We start from the raw sequence: 18,205 nt of genomic DNA on the forward strand, positions 1-18,205 counted from the left end.
GGTCTTGACCCGTCACAATTAAATAAATGGCTGTGCATCAAGGGCAGGATATAGAAGGTACTCGAATGAATTGTTATTGATATTTTCCAGAGGTGGTATGCATACCGGAGTTTGGACTCAAGACTATTGTCCCTTTAAATCTAATGTCTGCCCTTTATTACCTACCAGACTGGACAAATCCCAAACCTCTTCACTTCAGAACCTCTTGCTATAACAGAACCTCTTGCTATAAATTCCCAGAATGCTCCATGGCATCTAGGTTTCAGTTGTTAATTTTCCTTATTTCTGATAACATTGTAAGAGTCTGTTTTGAATGGAATTCCTCCAATAGGTCAGACCAAACAAAAGCGGAGTCACTCCGGCTAAATGCTGAAGAAACTGAAGTTTTTTTGTTTTTTTTTTTTTTTTTTGGTTTTTCGAGACAGGGTTTCTCTGTAGCTTTGGTGCCTGTCCTGGAACTAGCTCTTGTAGACCAGGCTGGCCTCGAACTCCCAGAGATCCACCTACCTCTGCTGGGATTAAAGGCGTGCGCCACCACCACCCGGCTAAGAAATTGAAGTTTTAAGATTCCTAGAGAGCCTGCTCTCCGTTAGAAACAGGAACTCCAGTCCAGTAGAATCTGCATGATAAGTCCCCTGGCTTTAACTTTCAAAAAAGTAACTAGCCACAGCCTGATATGAACTGGTTTCTCCTATTCTAGTTCTTTTACTTTACAAAGCCCCCTATTATTCTGGGTCTCATGGTGCTGGGCAGCTTCTGTTCGGGCAAGGGTTTAAGACAACGGAAAGTCTTTACTTGCTGGCAGGCCACCACGCTAGGTGTTCAGGATCCCAGTGGAGCCCTCAGCCTTTCTCAGAGAGAGCTTTTTAGACCAAAGCCACATCCGGGGCTTCAGCCAACAAGAACAGTTAGCCAGAAGCAGAACCACAGAAGCCAAAAAGCAAAGTTACTACATTTAGAGACTTTCCCAGAACTACGGATTTTGATGAAATAGGTCTTTTTTGTTTTTGTTTTGTTATGTGCTAAATTTTACAGCTTGGATGGCATTTCCATCATGGAGTCAGTTGTGCTAAGGTCTGGGGTCCTATTGCAATTAGGATTCTAGAACACGGGAGATGGGGGCTAGTTTTAAGTTATGGATGAATTTGGGGTAGCGAGGCCCCAGTTTCAAAGACATCTCCGTGCACAAAACACAGCATCCTGCCATTACCCAGTGGGAACGTTCATCTTCTCACAGAAGTCGGCCTAGTCACGAATTGTGTAAGTAACAACTGCTAGTCAGTCATCTGTCACTTGGGCCAATTTTGTTCTGTGAAGAGCGGCGTCATTTAAACTTGCCTAGAACACGTGTCTGGAACCTGTGAGTGCTTTAAGAACAGTTTCCTCTTGCGGAAGGACACATGATAAAGTAGTTCTGGTTGGGTGATGCAGACCTTTGACTTTCTGTAAAGTAGGAATGATTACACAAACCTCATAGTTTGTGGTGAGCAGAAAGTGAAATAAAATATTTAATACATCGGGCTGGAGATATTTTGGGGGCTTAGCTACTCCGAACACATACTACTCTTGAAGAGTACCTGAGTTCAACTCCCCATGCCCACATTTAATGGCCTACAGCTGTCTAAAACTTGATTCAGGTAATCCAACTCCTCTGGCCTCTGCTGGTGCCTGCACTTATATGCACATATCCACTAGCAGACATGAGGAAAATTAAAAATAATGAAATTTTTTTTATAAAAGCAAAACCAATCATCAGACTTCAAATATGAAAGATATGAGCCTCCAGTATCTTGGAGATATCATTTAATGTAAACTCTTTACACCTGACTACCTCAGAATTTTACTTCTGAGTCAGCTGATCCGTGAACTACAATTCCCATAAAGCACTGTCACAGGTCTGTGGTCTGGAGCCGGAGGTTGTTGCAGGATTTTTTTTTTTTTTTTTTTTAGGAGGTGTGGCTTCCTGGACCCCGGTCTGCTTTGACTCACAAGGGCGGGAGAATCTTGGAGGCCACCACCCCCCGGAGGGCGGGGCAAGGACTAGGGAGAAACCAATCACGGCTCAGGCTCTAGGAAGCGCTGAGCGGCGACGAATCAGAATGCAGCAATCTTGGTCTCAAGTGGCGCGCGTGAATTTGAACGCCCTGGCAGAGCGCCGGGCTCCTGTGAGGAGAGTTGTGGGGTCGCCGAGCTGCGGAGCGCTCTCTGCGTGGGTTCCCTGCCCGAGTGCACGCCGAGCCAGCCGGAGACTGAGAAACGCAGGTAACGTCACGGGGCAGGGGACTTGGCTGTGAACCTGCTGCTCACGCGGGGCTCGTGCTCCCTGTGCCAGCTGCTCACCGCAGCCGGGCTGGGACGTCCCTCATCCCCGCAGACTTTGCGTTTAGCTTAGAGGTCGCGCTTGCGGAATTCTGTGGGGCTAATATACCGGATTCGAAGGAAGGAGAAAGGAAGAACATTCTAGAGTTACCTCTCTGTGGGAAAAGGCTTGCCTGCGGTATCTCCTTAGCAGCTGCCTGACGAGCTCCGGGGCGTTTATAAATAAGGAAGCTCCTGCGAGGGCTGGGACCTGGGGGGACGACTGTCCTTACCGCATCCCCTTGCTCAGTTTCAAGAAGGGTCCGCACAGGCTCTGCGGCCACCGAACGTGTTGACTGTGGAGATGGTTAGCCCAGAATATATGCTAAGTGGGATAGGGATGAGGCTCAGGGTGCGAGGGGAGCCGGGGACAAGAGCATCCATCCGTGGGCATGGTAAAGGGAGGACGGTGCCAAGGAAGGCCTACCAGGAGTGCTAAAACTTGGCGTGATTAGTTTCATTAAAGGATGGCGTGCCCCTAATTAGGGTCCACCTGACCTTGTCAGTAGGCTCAACTTTCTGTTCTAAATACATAGGTGTGGGCAGTATTTCCCCAATCCACCACCCTTCCCTTCTGTTGCCGTTAAAGTCTCTAATATTATCATTTACTGCTTTGCTTCTCTAACTCAGGATCCTTTTGCCTCTGCCTCCCATTAGCACCTTTACACTTGACTAGTTTGCTCTTTTTAAAAAAAAAATCTGTTATTTGGAGACAGGCATGCTGGCTCAGCTTGTGATCCCAGCCTTGGAAAGCTGAAACCTTCTCCAGGTTCCTCCTTGCCTACAGAGAGAGTTGGAATTTGAGGCCAGCCTCAGCTACATGAGGCACTATTTCCTTGGTTTTTTATTTACAATCGCTTATTTGGAATTCAGATTTTTTTTTTTTTTTTTTTTTTTTTTAATCCTGAGACGAGGTTTCCCTGTGTAGTCCCTGCTGTCCTGGAACTTCCACCTTAGACCAGGCTGGCCTTGAACTCACAAGAGATCCGCCTGCTTCTGACTCCCAAATGCTGGGATTGAAGGAATTTGCCACCACTGCCCGTCTGGAATTCAGATTTTTAAAATACAATTTTGACATATTGCATTTCCTATCACCTTGATCACTTTGATTATTATTACCAACCTATTTATTGCTTTTAGGAATTAAGATAATGGCAGCTTTTACTCCAAGGAAGAGGAAACGACAGAATGCTGATAATGGTGATAGGTAAGTCTTAACCTTTACATAAGAACTCTTTTGTTTGTTTTGGTTTGTCGAGACAGGGTTTCTCTGTAGCTTTGGAGCCTGTCCTAGAACTTGCCCTGTAGACCAGGCTGGCCTCAAAATCACAGAGATCCACCTGTCCCTGCCTCCCGAGTGCTGGGATTACAGCCCAGCTTTGCTTTTTTTTTTTTGAGACAGTCTTAACTATGTATACCAGGCTGGCCTTAAAACTCATTGAGATCTGCCTGCCTTTGCCCTCCAAATGCTGGGACTAAATGTAAGTGCCACCATGCCCAAAGCCGGTGAGAGACAGGGAAATAGATTTTGAGATATACATGTACATAAAACTTCTTTGTAATTACTGTTTGCTTTTATGAATGTTATCTTTCTGTTTGTCTTTTGTTTTCTTTGCGACAGGGTCTCTATGTAGTCTTGACTGTCCTGAAACTATATGTAGATCAGGCTGACATTGAACTCATAGAGATCTGTCTCTGAGTGCTGGTATCAAACACACCACCAAGCCCAGCTTATGAAAGTTAATTTTAAAACTATTTAAATACTTTATTTAATAAAGACAGAATAGATAATGTGAACATCCTGTCAAACAATGGAGAAGGATGTATTAGTAGGAAGACATTTATTATTGGGTCTAAATTTTAAAGAAAAATGCCAAACTTACTGGTGAACTTTGTTTCTTTTTTTTTTTATAGCCTATTAACAGATACTTCGTCAAACAAATTAGATTTAAGCTTTTCTGAAAGCCATACTTGCCAAAGCAGTGATCAAAAGGAAGAAAAGTCTTGCTCCTCCCAAGGCCATTTCATGCCAAGTCCTCTTAAGGTAGCAGAAAACAATAGGTTTCCATTTGCAAACTACAGTTCACTATTTAAATCTGTTGTGTCTACTGCATCTTTCTACAATAAAAATAAGCAGTACCTCAATCCACTTGAGAGGAAGTTGATAAGAGAGAGTAGACCTATTTGTCCAGCAACTAAAAATGGAGATAAGCCCAGTGTGATAGAGAAAATGCAGAGAAAACCAACCCGTACCAAGAAAAGCAAAAAACCACAGAAGAGTTTAACTGCTAAATATCAACCGAATTTTAAGCACATCAAGTCTATATCAAGAAACCCTAAAAGTTCGAAGCCAGTTGTGGATAAAGAGAACAGCTGTTTTCCCACAGGAAATCATCCACATACTCCTCCTCGGGTGCTAAGCCAGAAAATAAAACCACAAGTCACACTCCAGGGGGGAGCAGCATTTTTTGTTAGAAAAAGAAACTCTCTTAAGAAATCATCCCTGGAAGATAAGCCATTACAGAAAAATGAACCAGAACTGACCGAAGACGCTGTCCCAGAGGCAAAGCGAGTACCAAAGTCCTTGTTAGCGGAAGAGAAATTGAATGTTGAGCTACTGGGTGCAAGAAGTAAAAATGAAGAGAAACTAAGAAAGGTAAAGTTAAATGTATCATTTTATTTCCCTTTTTGTTTTTCTCTGCCACTATTAAAAAGGAGGAATTAAAAAGTTGGGCAGTGGTGGAACACACTTCTAATCCCAGCACGTGGGAGGCAGAGCAGGCTGATCTCAGTTCAGGGCCAGCCTGGTCTACAAAAGTTAGTTCCGGACAGGCTCCAAAGCAACAGAGAAACCCAGACTCGAAAAACCAGGAAAAAAAAAGGAATTGTTACTGACAAAACTTCCCTCTAATGACTCCAGAACTGGTTGCTATTACTGTGTGTGTGTACATGCATGTGCATGCACTTACAATGGGAATGAGAGACCAACGGCAAGTGTTTCTCACATGCTACCTACTTCGAGATTTTTTGAGACTGGCTCTCTTCATTGGCCCAGGGTCCAGTTACACTACCCTGGTTCGGGGATCACAAGCACCCACCAGGTGCTAGAACCTAACTCAGGTCCTCACACTGCACAGCAAGCACTTCAATCTATCTGTCTCTCCTGCCCTGGTTATTGTTTTTTAAAGTTCATGATGAGAATTAGCCCTTCCTAGTTTGAAAAGGTTTATTTTTCTATTTTTACTAACCTTTAAAAGTTCATTTCATTATTATAAAAAGAATGGTGTATAATTTTTCATTCTCCCATCTTCATCTTTATACTTTTAAAAAAAGATTTATTATTCTTACTTTTAATATGTATGAATATTTTACCTGTATGTAGGTATGTGAATGTGTGTTTAGTGCCCTCGGTCCAAAAGAGGGCATTGAATTCCCTGGAACTGGAGCTACAGATTAGAACCACCATGTGGGTACTGAAAACCACACCTGGGTCCTCGGGAAGAGCAACCAGTGCTCTAAGCCAGTGCACCATCTCTCCAGTCCTTGAAGCTTCCGTTTTTTACAAGTATTGTAGTCTATGTCTATATCTGTGCTCTGACAATGAACGCAGAGGAAATAGATGGAAAACTGATGAATCGTACTCTGAGATGCATGTTTAGTCTCGTGAGATTCATTCACGAAAGGGAAAACAACTAAGAATTAGGATTTCTTTATTTCTTAACCTGTTCATCATTTTCAGAATTCCTCAGGTGCCGCAGTTTCTTCAAAAGAATGTAAACTTGATAAACATGGTTTTCCTTCAGAGAATTCACTCGGTGAGAACAAGACAAGTAAGTAAGAAAATCCACATTAATCAGCCTAGCAACTTGTAACAAGCTTCACTGTTCAATGTGTATCGATATAGAATTTTATATACACTAATATTTTCTGGGCCTTTAAAAAGTTACTGTGCCTATTACTAATATCTGTTTATCTCTAGGAAATGTTTGTCACCTCTGGTAAAGCAATGCAGTGTTTTGAAAAGCAGGAAAGGAGATTTTAGGTTAAAACATCAGACAGGAAAAAACAAATTTATCCTTAAGTAATTTCTGGCTAGTTCTAAATTCCCTAAGCTCTCTACTAGTATTGTAGGTGCGACTATAGGGGCCCTTATGGCATGCTCATGTGTGCAAGTCAGAGGATAACTTTCTGAAGTGGCTTCTCAGTTTCCACCTTGTTTAGTCAGGGTCTCTTGTTTCTGTGATTCCCACTAACTGGCCTTTGAGCTTCCTTATGATTTTCCTCTAACTCCATCTCCCCATAGGAGAAACGGGATTACAGGCACCAAACTCTGCATCCGATTGTTTTTTGTTTTTTTTTTTTTTTAAATATGTGTTGAAATGGGATCAGGGCTCCACCTCAGGTGATTTATCTACTGAGCCCTTTCTATGCTTTCTAGGAAGTTAAATGTTCTCAGATTTCTCTATTTATTCCCTCACTTAAATAAACAAATGAGCTCATGGATGTGTGTCATTATGGGTAAATGAATGTTTATTTTATATTTTGGGCTTAAGTGCAGTATAATTTTTATTGCTCAAATTGTTCTGTTTTGACCATGAAGGTTGTTTTTCAGGTTAGTTCTCTTTGAGTGCTGTCTGATGTCTACATGTTGTTACGGGGTCATTCTGTATTTTTGCTCTGGCCCTGGAATCAGCAGTTTCTCCACAGAACTTTGACTCCTTTTATTGGAGAATGGTATAGAAGTGTTACTAGAGAGCCGTTGTTTCCAGCCCCTCTCTCCAGACGGAACTGGAGAACACAAACAAATTATTTCTGTGTGTCTTCGTCATCATCTTTTAGTGTGAGTTCGTATTAATGTCTCTAATCTAGCGTCACAGGATTTAGCCTGTACTTCTATAACTTATGTTTTGATTGGTGATCCATTTTGAATGGATGCCCATTTGTTCTAGCACCATCTATCAGATTACCTTTGACTCCACCACAAATCATTGGTTTATATTTATATGGGGCAATTTCTTCTTTGTTTCATTGACCTACCTGACTCTTTTTGGAAATTTGTACTTTCTTGATTATGGCTGATTCTTAAAGTCAGGTAATGTAAATGTTTTGTTCTTGCTACCCTCAGAGTCTTATGAGTCAGGTTAGTGTTTCTTTGGTAATGCAACTATTGCTGGTTTTCCCCTTAACAGTTTCTCCCGAGTCTGTCATCTATCCCATCTTCAGTGTTTCTTCAGTAAATACGAAAAGGTAGGAATTATTTTTGCTCTGCCATTTTAATTTTAGAAGAACCCCCCCCCCCCCCGTACCACTAAGGGGAAATAATAATATTGAGATTAGAAGATGAAATTAGTTTTTTTTTAAATAGAGATGGAATTTACCTTTATCGACTTGAGTAATAATCATTACATTATAATATAGTAGCTAGCTTGTAGTAATTAGGTTATTATTTCACTTAAAGATCCCCAGGACAATCTAGAAGGTACATACTATTAGTATTGTTGTAATTACATCTCAGCTGAGGAAACTAATTTAGCCACCACTATACAGCTAATAGATGCTCAGTGTTTTGGGCCAGGAATACAATTCACATTTGAATCAAAAGCTCACTGTGGGTTTTATTGCCTTCCTAGGTGACACTATATTAATGATAACTAAATTTTAATGAACATTTATAATCAATACAGGTATTAGTAGCTTGCATTTTACAAATGGGAAAAACTGTGCCCAGAGAAGTAAATAATTAAAAGTGGTTTAGTGCTATTATAAGTTGTGGCTGAAGCTAACTAAATATCGTGATGGGGAGGTGGTATAGGTAGGCAGAGAACATGACAAGTAGAAGATCCAAATTTTGTATTGTCTGAACATCTTGCTAAAAAACACCCATTTGGTGTTGAATGGCCAGTTATTCAGCAAAGAAATTTTTGGCCAAGTTTTCTCTCTCCCTCTCTCCCCCTCCTTGTCTTTCTCCCCTTCCCCATACTCTCACATGGGCGCATGTGCACACAGACTGGAAGCCTGAGGTCAGCCTTGGATGATGTTCTTAAGGAGCCATCCACCTGGTTTTTTGAGATAGGGTTTCTCACTGGCACATAAGTAACCAAGTAAAAATTGTTGGATCCTAATATCCTGGTGTCTTTGATTGCCTTGAGTCTATGAGATTCAACATGAACATCTACCTAGGAATTTTCTTTATTTAAATGGGTAAATATTGTCCTAAGACATAACAGCAAAGTCCATTTTTCTAGCAAAGTTAGCTTCTAAAGTAATTCTATGTATGTGTGCCTGATACTACAGGGAAAAGATTTTTGGATGTAAGTCAGATCTGAATTTGAGTCTTGACACTGAATTTCTTTATTATGTTCCTTGAGTAAATGATTATTTCTCAGAGTGAACCTCAGGCTTCCCACTGTTCAGTGATATTCACCAGCCTTCTCTTTGAAGGTCTCCACCTGAAGAACAGTCTTCTATGGAATCCGCTGCATGTACTAACTTCTTGAAACAGACAATTGTGCAGAAAAATATGAATTCCAGAGATACAAATAAAGGAGGAAAAGACCAGCTCATCATTGTAAGTAAATTTAAACCCTTTCCACAAGTAGAACATACAGTCAGCCTTCCAGCATGATTTTCTTGGGTTATAGATTTCCAGGTTTGTAATTGCCAGTTTTGTTGCGGTAGCATTTAAAGCTAGCCAGTACTTTGGAGCTCATAGTGCTAGTGTTTGAGTAGGAATGGTTTCTTCCAGGTAAGAAATTAGAGCTAAGTATAGCAAAAACTATGGCCATGGACTGGAACCAGTTCCATAATCTGTGAGCTGAAAATAGTAGTTAACATTTTTATGTGGTTTTTGTTTGTGGTTTTAGGAATTGAGCCCAATGGTCTCCTTCATGGATAGGCAAGACTCTGCCACTAAGCTACACTGCACCCGCCCACAAGGCTTTTTATTTGGGGATAGAATTTTACTAAGTTAACATTCCTTCTACCTCAGCCTCTGTGATAGCTATGATATAAGTCTGTACCTCCAGGCTTAGGCGTTGTAAAGCAAAGAGAAAACTATATGACAGCATTAGTTACTTTTTCCTGTTGCTATAATACCATGAGTCATAGGAGAGTTTGTTTTGGCCTTTGGTTCCAGAGGGGAGTCATAATGACACATCAGCAGGCAGCCAGAGTAGGGAGCTGGCTAGCTACATTTCAGCCCCACACAGGATGCAGAGACAACAGCAAGAAGGGGCCAAGTCTATAAGCTCTCAAGGTCCACCCCAACTCCAGTGTTGTACTTCCTCCAGCAAGGCTCCATAACCTTCCCAAACAGCACCGCCGGCCAGGGACCAAGTGTTCAAATACATCTCATTTAGATACAGCACTGACAAACCACACGTGATCTGAAAAGCCTGAAGTATTATCTTCTACCTTTTCACTGAAAAACTGCCAATCCCTGTTAAAATTCAGAATCTAGTATTTTCAAGGGCATTAAACACAGTGCTTTAAGAGAATGAATTTTGTAGAACTTTATCAATTCTTGATGCAGAACATTTTAGTACTTAAGAATAAAGAGTTTAATACTCTAAATGACTTAAGGCAAAGCAATGATTAATACAGAAGTCTGAGAATGTTGTTCCTTTAATTTGAAATGAGGTTTTTGCTTTTTCTTGCTCTTTCATGTCCTTCCTAAAGAAGGTCCATTGTGGGCCTGCAGAGATGGCTCAGTAAAGAGCACTGACTGTTCTTCCAGAGGACCTGGGTTCAAATCCCAGCACCCACATGGCAGCTCACAACTATCTGTAACTCCAAGATCTGACACCTTCACACAGACATACACGCAGGCAAAACACCAGTGCACATAAAATAATAACAATAATTTTTAAAAAGATCCATTGTTCATCCACTTCTTGGGGTTTATGCTTTTGTTTGTTTGCTTGTTCTTCAAGGATGCGGGTCAGAAACATTTTGGGATGACGATATGTAAATCTTGCGGCATGATCTATACTGCTTCCAACCCTGAAGACGAGATACAGCATCTCCAGTATCACCACAGGTTTCTGGAGGGAATCAAATATGTGGTGAGTCGAGAAGGCTTTCGGTTTGTTCTACGGGTAAAACTGTATGGAAGGCACTTTGTGCCGTTGTTGGAAAATCTATATATCCATAAATATTTCACTATTTGCAGCAGAGGTTAGTTAGGCATCTTAGCTCCCACCTGTGATCCCAGAACTTGGGAAGAGTTTGAGACAGGAGGATCGTAAGGTTGGGGTCACAACACCTGAAGAACTGTCCTGAAGTGTTGCAGCATTAGGAAGGTTGAGGGGAAAAGTAGTTAGCTGCACCAGATGTGACTGCATAGGAGCCTAGAACCCCGGGGCTGTAGGGAGTGTGGAGAAGGATTTCTGGGTTACACATTCAGTGAGGAAGAGAATGAAAGAGCAGGACACATAATGTCCCCTTCTGACTGGCACATACACAACCCTGAGAAATAAAAATAACTGATGATATTAAAAAGTTAGCTTTGTTTGTTATCCTTCAGTGCCAGGCATCAAGGAAGGTCCTTGCATACACTAAGCACATGACGGAAGCTGTAACTAAGCCTGCTAGGTTGTACGTAAGGCTGCTTCAGATTCCACAGTCCTGGTATACTGGATTAGGTAAACCCTATACTCTGTGGGATATTGGATTAGAGTGGTAAACAATGAAATGAACATGTACTCTAAGGACATCGCCAGTGCATGTTTGTCAAATATGCACATGCATGGAGAAGGTTCACCGACAGAAACCATGGGAGCAGAGAAATAACTTAGCACGATCAGTAGGCTTCTGAGGACTGTATCCCTGTAAGGGTTAAACACTGAGAGGGACGTGGGCAGAAACACTAAAGGGGATTCGAATATATGAATGAGAGTTTCCGCATTCCTTTGTGTAAATCAATTACTTTTCTCTCTACTGTGACAAAATATTTGGTAGGAATTAATTTAAAGAGGGAAGGGTTTTTATGGATTATAGTTGAAGGGAACCATCCCAACATCATGAAGACATAGCTTCTGCATGGTAAGGCATGGTAGCGGTAGCAGGAGGCCAGCTGGTAACATTGTTATCCATGTTCAGGAAGCAGAGAGTGAACAGGAAATGGAACCCAACTAGAAAAGTACCCCCAGTAGCCCACTTTCTCCATCTAAACTCCATTTCCCAAAGGTTTTACAACCTTCTCAAACAGCGCTATCAGCAGGGTACAAGTATTCAAACGCAATATAGGATCAGGCCTATGCTGAGTTGCTGAAAGGTAGGGAGCATTTGGGCCTCAGTACTATCTGGGTTTATCTCTCTCTAGTCCATTTGTATCCTCTCTTTGTGATCTTTCACTTCCTGGGACTCAGCTTGCTGCCCCCCACCTACTCATAATTTAGCAGATCTTACTCAGGTCCAGTAAGTTCAGGATTGCAGTTGCTGCATCATGCCCACAAGATGGCGCTTTGCAGCCCTGCTGCCTGTCTTCTGGCTCTATTTTCTCTCTTCTGTGATGTTCTCTGAGTCTTAGAGGGAATGGTATAAATGTCATGTTCGGGCTAAAAGCTTGTTTTCAGCACTTTGAACAACCATGAATATTTTCCGCCATTCACCACAGAGAGAATTGTCTCTGATTAAAGCTAAGTACCCTTTGTCTACACTGTGGGTAGTCAAGGCCAGAATCTCCATCTTACCTTTCCTGTCACTCATTGTTTGACTACCAGTCCTCTCCAAACCAAAGTATTTTATGTGTTTGTTTATAAATTAATAATTTTTTTCTCTTTCCTCCCTCCGGCAGGGCTGGAAAAGAGAGCGGGTAGTAGCACAGTTTTGGGATGGGAAGATTGTGTTGGTCCTGCCACAGGATCCAAGTTATGCCATCAAAAAGGTATGGGATTATTTTTCTCATTCTCTCCTCACTCAAACCCACCATAGTGAAGTGTGGATGTGTTGTAATAGGAGCGGCCACAAGAATAATAAAGAAAGCTAAAAGTCTGCCTGGTGCCTCTGCCTCCTCTCTCCTAGGATTCTGAGTGTCTGTTAAGTGTTCTTTTAAGTGGGTTCTTAAGCCCTTTTTCCCAAGTACCAGGTGTGTGCATTGATTGTGAAATAAGTTTGAATGTATATAAATTAAAGAAATAGAAATAAAAGAAGCTAAATGATGGTGATCGTGTTTGTGAGTATACACAAATTTAGTTTCGTTGTGATTTTTTTAAACAAATCCACCTTCTGCTCTTTACCATTGTTAGGTAGAAGATGTCCAAGAGCTTGTGGATCTGGAATTGGGCTTCCATCAGGTTGTTCCCATGTGTCCAAACAAAACCAAAACTTTCCTCTTCATTGATGAAAAGAAAGTAGTGGGCTGTTTAATAGCAGAGCCCATCAAACAGGTATGCTGCATGTCTTGTTGGTTACTAAAATAATTTACACAGTATTTAGTATTTTGTCTTAAGCGGAATAAGTCTGTGGTTTTCACCTAGCTATTTTCCTACCTGGAAGTATAAAAATGTAGTGATTTTTATATAAGAATCTGTAGACCTAAGTTATTACATAGCAGCTTAGTGGATGTATTTAGCAAAATCATTGCTTATTCCTCACTTAGAATGTTTTGTTTTGATTTTAAGGCAGGGTCTCTAGCTGTGACTGGCCTGGAATGGAACACATAAAGATCCTCCTGCCTCTGCCTCCTAAGTCTGGGATAAAAGGTGTATGCCACTATACCCAACTAGAATCTGTTTTAGACACTAATAAGCAGTGTTCCAAAATAGTTATCTTGTTATTGTAAGTTAGAGAAAAGGAACTTGTTTGTATTAGCAGTAAGGCCAAATATTCATGAATTGTGCATTATACCTTAGTAAAGTTGATTCTGGGAAAGAATGCAAAGAGACTACTTTGGCTGACAACAAATGAACCAAGGGTCAGCAGTAGAACATTTGTGTAGCTAGCATGCAAAAGGTTCTAGGTGATTCCAGTATCACTTTGTGTTTGTACATATGTGTGTGCAGACTTGAAAATGTTGAAATTACATCTTCAGTGTTTTCCTCATTTTGCTCTCAGCTTCTATGCGTTCAACTTCTATATTCTGTATTTGTTCAACTGTGAAAGATCTGCCATTTTGTGATTGCTAATTGTGCTTGACATGTCCTATGTATGGGTCCATCCATTTACCCCAAACAAGATTTCCTATTATGGCTGAATAGAATTTCCTTGACTTTAATTTCTTCATTGATGGACACTTAAGTTGATTGTGGGCCCTGTGTGGGTTCACTGTGTGTGCTATGTTTTCTTTCGGGGACATTACCTTGAAGTGGGAGCACGGAGTCATACGTTTTGTTGTTTTAATTTTGGTATGTTTGTCTTGAAAGATTTCTATTCTGTTTCCACTACTGATTATTATATTCCCACCAACTGCATACATGGGTTCCCTTTGTTCCCTCTCTTGGCCAAAACTTTTTACTTACATAATAACCATTCTAATAGATGTGATGTGATTCCTCTTTGTTCTAACTTGCATTTCCGTGATTATGGTAGTATTGAGCATTCCTTTAACACCTGTGAGCCATTCGTGGGTCTTTTTCAAAGGGGATAGTCAGGTCTTTGTCCCACTTCGTAAATTTTATTTTATTTTGATTGTGTATGTGATGGATGAGAGTGTGGAACATGTGTTGTTGTTTCTCTCTTTCCGCTGTGAGATCTACGGAATAAACCTCAGGTTGTTGGGTTGTACAGCAAATGCTTTTCCTGTTGAACCATCTTGCTGGGCCCTTGTTTCATTTGGAAATTTGCAGTATTTTCTTTTCTTGAGTTCCTTATATATTTTGGGCTTAAACTCCTTATAACATGAATGGTTTGTAGATGTTTTTTCCTAAAATGGTCTTTCACTATGTTTTCTCCTTTCCTATGAAGAAGCTTTTTAGCTTAATGTCAACCCGTGGTTCATAATCATTTGTTACCCCAGTTCCAGTGGATCCAGTGCCCTCTTCTGACCGTTGCAGACACCAGGGTCACAAGTGCACATGCACAGATGGCAGAAAGAACACATAAATATAAGAATTTAAGTAATAATATTTTTTGGAGCTTGATTAACTATAGACAGGGTTTTTTTTTTTTTGAAGTTTGAATTTATTTATTTACTTTGCTTTTTAAAAGGAAAGTCTGGTTTTAACTGTGGACGTTACTGTGTGCCATGACAGGCCTTTCGTGTCCTATCGGAACCAAGTGCCAGTAAAGAATGTTCTAGAGCTTGGCAGTGTTCAGATGTACCAGAACCTGCAATTTGTGGAATAAGTAGAATCTGGGTCTTCAGACTGAAAAGAAGAAAGCGCATTGCAAGACGACTGGTAGACACAGTCAGGTAAGGAGACAATAGCTCTAGACGTTACACAGTGACTTACTAGTTTTCCCAGAACCTCCCTTGGCTCATGAGCCTAACAAAAGAATTTCATTAAAACATTACTGTATAAATACTGTCAAAGACTAAGGCAAATGTTGATAAGAAGGGAATAACTCAATATGTATTCCATGCCAAACTTAAATGTCATTCTTTTTCCTTTCTTTCTTGCATTTCTTTTTCAGATGGGTTTTATGGTTGAGATAGGGACTCATTGTTAGACCTGGCTGATCTTGAACGAGTGATTCTTCTGCAAGTGCTAGAATTACAAACACGCACCTCATTTTGTCTTTTGTTTTTAAGATTTTTTTTATGGCAGTGTTTGCATATAGTATAAGCCAGGTAAATGCAGTGTCTTTGGAGGCCAGAAAAAGATATTAGATCCCCTGGAGCTAGAATTACAGATGGTTATGAGCCACCAACTATGGGTGCTAGTAACCAAATTCAGGTCCTCGGCAAGAGCAGTACTGTTTTAGTCACTTGTCTGTTACTGTGACAAAAAGTATGACCAAGGCAACTTAGAAAGTAATTAATTTGGGGGCTCACGGTTCCAGAGGGTTAGAGTTCATGACCATCAGTAGGCACCAGGAAGGCATGCTCCTAGAGCATAGATGAGAGCTCACATCTCATCCACAAAAAGCTACTGGGAATGGTGTGGACTTTAGAAATATCAAAGCCTGTCCCCAGTGACATACCTCCTAATCCTTCCTAAACAGTTCTACCAACTAGGAAGCAAGCATTCAAATAAGTATATGAGTCTATGGGGCCATTCTCTTTTCACATATCTACAAGTTTATATGTATTCCCAACCACTGAGCCATCTCATCAGCTCCCAGTTTAATTTTCTTAACAAGAATATTTATGTTCTTACATAACCACAGAATGGTCAAGTTCAAGAAACAGTATCGATATCTTTATTTAATTGATAATCCAGTTTTCATTTTCATGACTTAATCTCAAATGCCTTTTACTAGGGTTCTCTCCTGCCTCGTGCAGGGACACACTGTATAGTGATTGTTTCTTTAGATCAGAGGTTCTCAACCTGTGGGTCGATCATTGAAAAAATACATATTTTTCATGGTCTTATAGTTATGAATCAGCAACAAGGATAGTTTTATGGTTGGGGTCACCACAACATGAGGAACTGTATTAAAGGGTTGCAGATTTGGAAAGGTAGAGAATCAGTGCTTTGGATGTTTATTTTTTTTCATATTCTGTTTGACATAAAACTTCCTGTGTAGCTTAGGCTCTCCTTGAGCTAAAGATGACCTAATGATGTTTCTGCCACAGCCTGTCAGGAATTGCCAAGTGTTTGATACTGTGTTCATGTTTGTTTAGACTTATCCCCAATAACCTGGGATATCCCATAGCCCTTCTTTGTTTTTTACCACATTGAAAAATTTGGCTGTGACAGGGCGCTTAACATGGTCTAAAGTGGGGTGATTTGCTTTGACTCCTGGTTTCAGAAGTGTCAGTCAGTCCATCATGACAGGGAATGCACTGAGGAGCTCAACAACTTAGCTCATGGTGTCCAAGAAGCAGAAAAAGGGAGATACAGGAAGAAGCAGGTGTAAGACAAAGTCCTAAGAACATGCCTGAGCGGCATCTTTCCTCTAACTAGGCACCACCTCCTAGGAGTGCCGTTGCATGAACCTATCAAGGATAAATCTGAGATCAGAGCCTCATGAGCTAATTACATGGAGATGCATTTAGATACATCTGGAGGTGTGCTTTACCAGATCATCTATGTCTTCATTCAATGAAATTGACAAAACTGGCTATCAGAGGAGTATAGCTATTTATTTTACAGAATTCCCTTTTGGATTTTGGGTTTTTGTTTGTTTGTTTTTAACATTTATTTACTTATTTTGTTGGGGGTGAGGGTGGGAAACATGTGCCGTGGCATGTATATAGAGGACAACTTGCAGGAATTCGTACTCTGAAACCCTTTTAACTACTTCATTTTCAGTACTTTTAATTATAGTTGAACAAGAGCAAGGAAACTTAAGATTTGTTTTTAGCCTTCTCAAGCATCTGTATTTGGTTTGAGAAAAATAGTTTTTATTTTTCTGTGATGGTGGTGGTGTGGTTATCATTTATTTTGTGTGTGGTGTGTGCATGCCATGGCATACATGTAGAAGTCAGAAGATAACTTGAGGAAACTGGTTTTTTCTTTCCACTCTGGACCTTCGAGTTTCTCATCTGAGATGATGCTATGGCATATCCATCTCTAAATGCAAGGCATTCTGGCACCAAAATATAGTAGTACTTTTTAAATCAATTACTTACTGTTAGTGCATGTGTTTAATTGAAATCTAAAATTTTAGTTGATAAATGTGATAATGTTTTCTTTTTTTATTTTGTAGGAATTGCTTCATGTTCGGCTGTTTTCTGAGCACTAATGAAATTGCATTTTCTGACCCAACACCAGATGGCAAATTATTTGCAACTAAGTACTGCAACACCCCTAATTTCCTTGTATATAATTTTCATAGCTAAAGTCATTTGCAACCACAAAACTGGTACTATGTGAAGTTCAGCTAAATAACTAGTATCAGAAAGACTTGTACACATGTGCATACCAGTTTTTCTTATATGTTAGAATTTGTTGAATTGTTTGGGATTCAAAGAAAAAAAAAGATCTTTGGATACACTGAGTTCTTAATATTGAAAACTTCACAGCTAGGTGGCTTCTGTCTGCAGAACCTGGGCCACTTTATAAAGGATCACATGAACACACTTTTCAGATCATGGTTGTCTCATGCTCCATTAGTAGAGGCAAATCTAAACACAGACAATGAGATAATTTCCGAATTCCTTATGCAGCATTCTCACTTTGTAAACAAACATACTGTAGCAGCTAAGTTGAAATACTTAAGAAAGTATTTTGAATTTCCTGTTTGTAATAAGATGGCAGAAATCATTATCTCATCCATTTATATAAAATAGCTCTATAATAGTATTTTAATCCCTTAAAATTAATCAAAAGCACACTTACCATAAAATTATGTGAGACTGTATTGGCACTGTTATCATTTTTTGTTTTTATTGCATGAAAATGCTGCCAGGTAATTGAAGTCATGAACCAAACTAGTGGACCTAAGAACATAATGACTTAAGGAATACTCTGTACACTTAAGTGCATTCAGATTTCTAGTATAATTTGTATACTCATTTTTTAAAGCAAAAAATTACTCAGATTGTTTTAATTCTTAAAGGTCATTTAACTGATATCTGGCATGAGACATCAGTTTTTGTATTTAGGTTTTATTGTTCATTGTAAGATTGGTTCATCTTTAGTCTAATTTGCCTGTACTACTTCCAAGACCAATATGGAAGTGTTAAAATTGTGTGTAATTATGCAAACATTTTAATGCTACTTTCTGCACAAAATGTCCTTAAATGTTTTATTATAAATTTTATTAATATTATTTCATTGTTCAGTGATTTATGAGAAAC

General features: G+C 40.1%; 1 protein-coding gene across 1 annotated transcript; it reads left to right on the forward strand.

Annotated features, from left to right (window-relative positions):
• The first annotated feature begins 2,184 nt into the window (after positions 1–2,184).
• Esco2 (establishment of sister chromatid cohesion N-acetyltransferase 2) lies at positions 2,185–18,129 on the forward strand. The gene is made up of 11 exons (XM_057786425.1): positions 2,185–2,262; positions 3,499–3,565; positions 4,273–5,014; positions 6,098–6,188; positions 7,548–7,605; positions 8,800–8,926; positions 10,290–10,421; positions 12,155–12,244; positions 12,606–12,746; positions 14,550–14,710; positions 17,113–18,129. Exons 2-11 carry the CDS (start codon positions 3,510–3,512, stop codon positions 17,243–17,245), a joined length of 1,731 nt encoding a protein of 576 aa, XP_057642408.1. The 5' UTR covers positions 2,185–2,262; positions 3,499–3,509; the 3' UTR covers positions 17,246–18,129.
• The last annotated feature ends 76 nt before the right edge of the window (positions 18,130–18,205 follow it).

This window comes from Chionomys nivalis, chromosome 12 (genome assembly GCF_950005125.1).
Source record: "Chionomys nivalis chromosome 12, mChiNiv1.1, whole genome shotgun sequence".
Lineage (NCBI taxonomy): Eukaryota > Metazoa > Chordata > Mammalia > Rodentia > Cricetidae > Chionomys > Chionomys nivalis.

Bases quoted from the DNA above. Each gene is read 5' to 3' on its own strand.
- Esco2 (XM_057786425.1), top strand. From the start codon at position 3,510: ATGGCAGCTTTTACTCCAAGGAAGAGGAAACGACAGAATGCTGATAAT. The intron at 10,422-12,154 runs GTGAGTCGAGAA...TCCCTCCGGCAG, and splicing joins TGGAGGGAATCAAATATGTG to GGCTGGAAAAGAGAGCGGGT. The intron at 12,747-14,549 runs GTATGCTGCATG...GTGCCATGACAG, and splicing joins TAGCAGAGCCCATCAAACAG to GCCTTTCGTGTCCTATCGGA.